The sequence below is a fragment of the Hesperophylax consimilis genome, chromosome 11, assembly GCF_061612785.1.
Source record: "Hesperophylax consimilis isolate HC1 chromosome 11, BYU_Hcon_1.0, whole genome shotgun sequence".
NCBI lineage: Eukaryota > Metazoa > Arthropoda > Insecta > Trichoptera > Limnephilidae > Hesperophylax > Hesperophylax consimilis.
Window position 1 is genome coordinate 5387913 of NC_142846.1, and position 8751 is coordinate 5396663.

Here is an 8751-nt window from a genome sequence, read left to right on the forward strand (position 1 = left end):
GGGGTCTATTATAATAATATTATTAAATTAAATTTTTATAAAAAAATTTAAAATTCTACGAATTAAACACAAAAACAATAGAATAAAAAAATGTTTTCTATAGCAATCAAGGCGGTAGAGATTGAAAACGTTAAAAGAAAATATTATTATACTATGTTAACAAATCTAAAAAACATAATTACGTCTTTATACACTTATGCCCGCTATTTTTATCATTTTTATCTACGTATAACCGTACAGTACCGCGAGATAAGAATATTGTTTTCGTTCCAGTCTGGTACGTCAATCTTATATTAGTGATGTATGGATAATTATTGCATGTTAACTAAACAGTGCATATTCATAAAAGATATGGAATATTGCAAATCAGTTCCATATTTGAAAATGACAATTAAAATAAATTTCTTTTAAAATGATATTAAATTATAGGTGGTATTATAGGTACTTAATCTTTTGTCTGAATTCTTCCTCTAATCAGGTCTAGTTGTGAAAAATTACACTAAAATTCAAAGCTAGTTTGAGTTCATTCAACCAGAGTTACACAGAACGCACAGACAACCGATATTTAAATTTTTTATGATTTTTATAATGATTTTTTTTTGTTTTAGTTTTATTTGATTTTTTTTATTTAAACGCCACTGTCCATTCACAATAAACAGGATGCAGCAAAAGAGACAGTGCAGTGTTTGAACCTGGGAGAGGTCTCATTGTCTCGAGAGGGTCGTGCCGTTTTCAGTCGTTACCATGAATTGGTCAGGACAACAACGGGCTTCGCCGTCTGCACGTTTCTTGGAAATGGCCGTTATTTCGTCACTATCCAGCGGGCCTTCCATCTCTATGGAGCGCTGAATAAACAAATTTTTGGGTAATGGGCTTAAAATAACCCAAAGCAACATCATGAGAGACATCTTCATCATCTTCAAAAATGATCGTGTGGTGTACGATTTCCAAGTTTCGGGTGATTGGGCCTTATTTATTTGAGGAGAATGAATGAACCGTGACTGAGAATGCTGAAAGATATGTTTCCATGTTGGAAATTATTTTTGAACCTCAATTGGAAGAACTGACGGAGAAAACAGATCTAGGAGACATCTGGTTTTCACAATTCGGTGCAACTCTCTGATTAGTGACCTGGGGTGGCCCGCGCTCTCACCTGATTTGAGCATTTGGAACTTCTCCCCGTGGCACTACCTGAAGAAAAATGTTTTGAAATATCGGCCTCACACCTTGGAAGAAGTCAAGGATCGAATAAGGGAGAAAATCGCCGCTATATCCGTCAAGATGTGCTTAAATGCGGTCGAAAACTCAGAAATTGCCATCATCTATGTATCTCTGCTGGGGGGAACGATATTTCTGTTGTCATCTTTAGGACTTGATGCATAAAAAGGCATGATGTACAAAATAAGTTGAGCCGATTTTTTTAATAGCCCCTCAAAACTTAATTGTCTGTTTTACTGCACCCTGCGTACTGCACAAAGACAAAAATGTACTTGGGGAAGCTCATAAGCTTCAGTCAAAGCCTGCACAAGGTTTCCATAAGGTTCTAGAATTAAGCCTCATTTATAAAAAATGCTATGTTTCTTAAAATCTTTTAGATTTTATACACATAAATTCAATTTGCGTAGAATACCCCTAAAATAAATTAAAAACCGAAATCCCCTAAAATGATAAGTCAATAAAAATTCACTATCCTTAAGTAGTCAAATTAAGAATTATTACCAGTAAAAATCATCTTATCTCCAAAAAAAAAACCTCTCGTCGCTTGTTTTGCTGAGAATGTGTAAACTTTATTTTCTGTTTTTTTATTAAGATATATAACTATTGCAAAATAAAAATTCGTCTTCCATTTCTCCAAACTTTGAATTAAGCCAAGAAGGATTAAAACCAAAAGAAATTGCGATAAAACCAATACACGCTCCTTTCGTGTTGTATTAATTTTAACGTTTGCTCTTAAATCTCAATAACTTTACGCGCTTAGACGTAATTGCTTGTTATTTGATGACATCATAATTATCTCTGAAATTTCGAGCGAGATAAGAATTTTCATTACAATTAGGTGCGCCAGTTTATGTTAGTAACACGAATATTACGATTCGATGCATCGTAACCGCACGATTATTCAGTTCAGGCACAAATATTTGCCACATTTGGGTTTGCAAGTAGAACATTTTGAACTTTAAAGCAGTTTTCAGAAGGCGAGTGGCCAGAGGCATTGTTCTTTGTAAAATGTACTGGGTTCGATTCCCAGTTGAGACGGTTGCCTTTCTATATTTCTGGGTTTTGTTCTGTTTAACTTTTCGCTTAGATTTATAAGTATTATCTTCTTCTTCACTGATGTGTTACATAAATGGGTTTAAAGCAAAAAAAACTAGATTTATGATAATTGGATGTAAAAATAAATACAGTGGAAACAAAATTTAAATTGACGGTGCAATTTTGATCGAAAATGATTTTGAAATAAAATTATTAGGAGTTATATTAAATTCCAAACTATCTCTAACAAGAATGCTTAATGCTGAGTAAACACAAAAGTAAAATGGGAAGAATATGTATTTTAGGGAAGAATAAGTCATAAAAATTCTAGTAAAACTACAATCACTAAATTCAACTACTTTGTTGCTCTACAGATTAACTACTGCTCAACTATTCGTTTCTTGTATAATACCATAATAGACAGAGAATAAAAAAATGCTAATTTTTCAAAATAATAAGTTAAAGGAACTAAATTGGCAAACAGTTTTACAGATGCTGACCTTCAACACGATGATATGTGTAAATAAAATAACAAAAAACCTGAATTTACAGATATAACAAAAAGACTTGCAGCTAAATCAGACAACCAAAAAAGGACAAAGCCAATACGCAAAATAGTTTAATTAACAAAGTGATTCAATTAAGAATGTTAAGAACGACATTAAGCTGACTAAAAGGTATTATATAAGTTCATATTAGTAATTTGTACACATAAATTTACAAAATAAATATAATAAAATAATGTAGTGAAAATATATATTTTTTTAAAGTTATGTAGCTATTTTTTTTTTTTCAATAAATTATGTAATAAATGGCTACGTTTCGTCATTTTTTAAATTAATTTATTAATCAATAATCGTTAAGTTTTTAACAGAATAATCGTTACCGCAATATTTTTTAAACACAACACTACTTGATTGATTGATACATGCAACAATTATCAAATTATTAAATTTTATCATTTTATGAGCTCGACCAATTTTTCACTATCTAACGATGAAACGACAAAAAATATCTCGTCCACTAATTTATATTTATAAAGTTGTGAAGACAATAATACATCTAGTGTGTAATTTGTTCCCAGTTCTGAAACAGTTGTTTTGTTAAGCTTAGAAATTCTTTTAAAAGCGGTATTGTGGAAAGACGAATTATTAAAATGTTTGATTTAACGTGTTCAAACTTGCTTTTGTTTATTTCTTTTATTTTAACCGGTTTGTATTTTTGGAATAAACATGCGTTCGGTTACTGGAAGAGACGCGGAGTGTACAGTCCCCCGTCACGGTTCTTGATCGGACATTTAGGTCCAGTTGCTTTTGGAAGACAATCTTTAGGAGTTCGTCTAATGGACTTGTATACCCAAACGAAAGACCATGCCTATGTCGGTTTACAACTATCCGTGAAGAAAACTCTTTTTATCAATGATCTAGACATGGCCAAGACTGTACTCTTGAAAGACTTTGATCACTTTTCATCTCATGGAATCAAACAAAATAAAGAAAGAGATCCTCTAGGAGAGCATCTGTTTAATCTGGACGGAGAAAAATGGAAGCAGATGCGTGTAAAACTTACTCCTACATTTACATCTAGCAAAATGAAGTACATGTTCGATACGATGTTGACATGCTCCGAAGATATGATAGATTTTGTCAAAGCAACAGTTGAAGTAGGTGATGTTACTGACATCAAAGAAATAATTGCAAAGTTTGGGACAGATGTTATTGGGTCGTGTGCTTTCGGCATCCAAACTAACAGCTTCAAGCATCCAGATGCAGAGTTTAGGCGGGTGGGCAAGGACATTTTCGAGGCTTCTTTTCTGAAGATGGTGTTGAACACTTTCGCGTTCATTGCTCCCAACTTTGTGCCAAAATTTCTCGTGAAAAGAGTAATGGGTGATATCACAGAGTTCTTTACAAAGACTGTCGAGGAAACGATCGCTCACAGGGAAAAAAATAAAATTGTAAGGAACGATTTCCTCCAGCTCCTCATTGACATGAAAAATTCAGATGAAAAATCAGGTAAGCTAAAAATTTTATGTCTTTTAAAAAATAATTTATTGCAATACTGGCAAAATAAATGATTTGATGTAGAAACAAAAAAAAATACAATCCATGAAGTAAATTACTCACAAGAACGCACGTCTTGATACAAGAGTATCAAACTGTAAATCGTGAAATAGAATCTTTTCGGAAAGACATAAATTATTATAAATACAGAAAAACATTCAATAGGTTATAAATTTAAATTATTATTGGTGTGCACAGTGCTTGTTTTAATATTGTTAATCCGTTATTGACGTTATTAGTAAGGATTCACCAAAATGGCACAGAAAAAACAAACACCAGTTCACCGGTCGGTGGTTGAGTTGACATCGCATTTGGGTCACACCCAGGCGCAGTGTTTCTGTGATGTATGGTAATAAGGTTGAGTATTTAATCGATAGATGGCGCTAGTCATAAAGCTTACTCCAGAGTCTGTCAGATGACGCTAGAGTGTAACAGGTACTTGTGAGTTCATATTGACAGGGAACAAGCTTCTCGAACGAGAGAATACCAACCCTCGGGTAATGAACAGTGTAGCTAGACCCATTAATTGTAACGTAAATAAACACCATAATAATAAAAAACCTTTTACTTGTTACAAAGAGTTCCCAACACTGAACTCTGCTTAGTAAGGCAGAGATATAACAGTTTTCAATTCCCTGGCTGGCTAAGTCCTTCATCATAAAACAAGCAACATTTTCAGCTTATTGTGGTGTTAGTAGGAGATTTTCTAATATTGTCAGGTTATTCGTAACTGAGGTGTTTATTTTTCCTTTAAAAAAAATTAAAAACATTAAAATTATGTTTTCAGGAAACCACTTGACCATAGAAGAAATCGTCCCTCAGGTATTCGTCTTCTTCTTAGCCGGGTTTGAGACCTCTTCCACCGCCGCTACATACGCCTTTCTGGAGCTGGCGAAAAACAAACACATCCAGGAAAAGACCAGAAAACATATTGACAAGGCTTTCGAAGAGTGTGAAGGGAAGATAACCTACGAAACAATCAACCAGTTGTCATATCTGACGCAAGTTGTTAACGGTAAGAGAAACATACACTTATACAAAGTTGTTCCTAGAGGCTTCAGTAATTTGCTTATCTTAAAATTGATACCATCTACAAAATCATACAATCGATCATCCATAAAAATTATATATTTATTATTATCTGATGTGCTCAAAACTTTGTGTTATTCTTTTTATTCTACACGTTTTACAACATCAACAAAATAATGTAACTTAAACATATAATGATTATAATTTACAAGTCGAAATTCGGACAATCCAAATACTGGGTTGACAATAAGAAAAGAAACTACGTTATATAATTTTTTTTGTGAAATAATCTTATGAATCATTCTGTTGGAAGAAATAATCGTTGTCTGGGCTAAGATACAAAGATTTTAAAAATGCTTTGTCTCAAAAATTAAATTTATGATAAACTTATTCACTAGTAATCCAGTGAAAATTAAAATTAGTACTAGTTATTATTGTATTTCACCTAGCTTCTGACAAACGGGAAACTTAAAAAAAAAACCGGACGATGTTTGGACCCATAAACGATTGAATAAATGATACACAATGCTGTCGTCAGCGAAACAATTGATTGTTGCACATTCAACGAGATCGTTGATGTGCAACAATAATAGCCTTAGCGACAGCACAGATCCTTGTGGCACCCCACATTGTTTGGCACGGATATGAAATATATCCATTGAAATGCCTCCGTTATAGATTTAATTAGAAACCAATGTCGCTACTGACGAAGCATGTTATTTTCTAGCGCATTTGAAATTCGTGGCGATGAAACAGTTCTAAATTTTAATTTTTTTAGAGTGTTCAGGCTTTGGATTACGAAACTGGCCTACACAGCATTTCTAGTGATTTTGTTAATTCTCTGACATAATCAAAGAAGAATTTCATATTTTTGTGATTCTTTCGACTCTGATTTGAAAACATTAATCACTAATCAAAAAACGTTTTTAAACAAAATTCTCATATGAATTCAAAGCAAAACTAAATATTCACCCTTTTAAATCATCGTGTCCAGAATAACCATTGCATTTCTTCGGTGGTTTTTCGTAATTTCTTAGTTCGTGGGATTTTTTTTCTATCTCCTTGATTTCCTTTACTGTTATAACAATTTCTTAAACTATAAATTTAACCATGCGGCACGGCAATAATCATAATACTATATTTTTTTAAATGCATATAAACATGTATTGTGTAAATACCCACTCTCTCATAAATACGTATAGTTTTAAGTCACTATTTGTAAGTCCTATTTCTTAGTCACTAGTTATTAATCTTAATTTTAAACCACTAGTAATAATTTTAACTATTAGAAATTATTAGTTACGAATAAATCTAAGCGATAGAGTATAGGTAGTATATAATAAATTAATTTTTAAAGCGTTATAGGTGACTTTCCTATGAAAACGGGGCTCTAGAATATGATTTAAATATTATTTGAATCATTATTATTTCAATACTTATCGAGGTGTAAGTTTGCCTTTAGAATAGTTTTGAAACATGTATTAATGAACTTAGATTCTGACAAACGTGTAATATTTTTAATTTTTAATTTCATGTTTCAAGATTATAATACCTATTTATATTTTTTCAAAAGAAAGAGAAAAATTACTGGGTTACGAATAACCTGACAATATTACAGCTCCTATTACCATTACGGTAAGAGGAAAATGTTGCTTATTAATGTTTTTAAATGGCATTTTCAGAACACAAAATGTTAATGGCAGTAACATAATTATATAATTATATAGGGTGTATATTATATACGTCTAATTTCCAAATTGTGTGCAATTGTGTATGTGGGAGCGACTTTTCTGATTTTAACACTAATCACCAATCACTTCTACTAACCAAAGTGTAAATTAGTCGACAGGAATATAAACAAATGCTTATATCACCGAATGAAGTAGGACACAAGAAATGAGATAAAAGCCTGTTTCATGACTTAAAAGACAGAATACTATTTGCTTAAATACAAAATTAAGTTGTGCACAAGTTTCTCCTGACAACATTTTGTAGCTATTTTTTTTTTAAATTTCAGAATCAATGAGGATGTATCCTCCCTTACCATTCCTCTTCAGAAGGTGCACTAAAGACTACAAAATAGCTGGAACTGATACGGTTATTGAAAAAGACACCATGGTTATTATTCCAATATTGGGTATCCAAAGGAATCCGAATATCTATCCTGATCCTCTGCAGTTTGAGCCTGACAGATTCTCAGCAGAAAATGTGTCAAAAAGACACCAGTACTCTCATCTTCCGTTTGGCGAGGGACCCAGGAATTGTATTGGTAAGTTATATTGATTGGATGAGAAATATCAGTGTGAGTGCTTTTTGGTAAATCGGAATTGTGCAAGAATGTAATTTCTAGAAAGAGTGATCTCGATTTGGACTAAGATACACTGCATTTAATTCCTTGTTGCTAGCTAAATCTCGCTGGCAGTTTAAATAATGAAGTTCTGGTTCTTATTGTTTTTCATTATAACAAGCACCCTCTAAGCAAATGAAACGAAACTCTTTTTGAGGTGACTACAATACAAATATATAAGATATATAGACAGATATCTACAACACACTCAAAATAAGGCACTCAAAGGCATATACATTATACATTCTCCAAGACACAAAACATACATAAACACACAGATAGACATATTTATAATACAACTATATATATACACTCAGTGGATACTAATAATAATTATAGAAAATATCAATATGAAAATGTTGATCAATTAACCAATTTTTTAGCTTCTTATACTCTAATTTTTTGACATTGACTGTATATTTAGTTATTCGTTTATTAATTATCGTTAATGTTTTTATTTTCAGGGAGCCGTTTTGGCATGATGCAAGTAAAATTGGCCCTATTTACCATCCTTCGCAGCTTCCATGTGGACCTAGTTCCTGAGAGCAGCGGCCCGGTGAAGTTCGATCCCAAAGCCTTCCTGCTGCACACTGAGGGGGAAATGTTGTTGAAATTTACACCTAGATAAAACAATAAATGTATTATATTGCTTGATTTGTTTTTTGAAAGATACTGTGAGTTTGTGTATTATTAAATTAAATATTTTTAACTGAATTTGATATCAACTGAATAGATTAACCAATCTTCTTACCGTTCACAGAAATCCAAAATAGCTCTTTACATATTAATTATAATTATTTTACAAGCAATAATTATTCGCCTGAAACACTCATCCACATTTAAAAATCTTGTATTAAAAGATACATGACGCCAATGGGACTCAAACCCGCGTCCCTTCGATTTCCGGTCGACAGCTCTAACCACTGAGCTATGGCGGCTTATCTCTTATCCGCGAAATAATTCAATATATACTAGTGTTTCATTCAACAATTACTGCTTGTTACGTTACTGCTTGGATGAGTGTTTCAGGCGAATAATTATTGCTTGTTAAATAATTGT

At 32.5% G+C, this 8751-nt stretch overlaps 1 protein-coding gene across 1 annotated transcript; it reads left to right on the forward strand.

Moving 5' to 3' along the window:
- The first annotated feature begins 3303 nt into the window (after positions 1–3303).
- LOC149419691 (cytochrome P450 6a2-like) lies at positions 3304–8394 on the forward strand. Its single transcript, XM_089636989.1, has 4 exons — positions 3304–4268; positions 5104–5331; positions 7363–7614; positions 8157–8394. The coding sequence occupies exons 1-4, from the start codon at positions 3410–3412 to the stop codon at positions 8318–8320; spliced, it is 1503 nt and encodes a 500-aa protein (XP_089493115.1). The 5' UTR covers positions 3304–3409; the 3' UTR covers positions 8321–8394.
- Positions 8395–8751: the final 357 nt, after the last annotated feature.

Coding starts and splice junctions, on each gene's coding strand:
- LOC149419691 (XM_089636989.1), top strand. CDS start 3,410: ATGTTTGATTTAACGTGTTCAAACTTGCTTTTGTTTATTTCTTTTATT. Junction 4,269..5,103: donor AAATTCAGATGAAAAATCAG/GTAAGCTAAAAA, acceptor TTATGTTTTCAG/GAAACCACTTGACCATAGAA. Junction 7,615..8,156: donor GGGACCCAGGAATTGTATTG/GTAAGTTATATT, acceptor TTTTATTTTCAG/GGAGCCGTTTTGGCATGATG.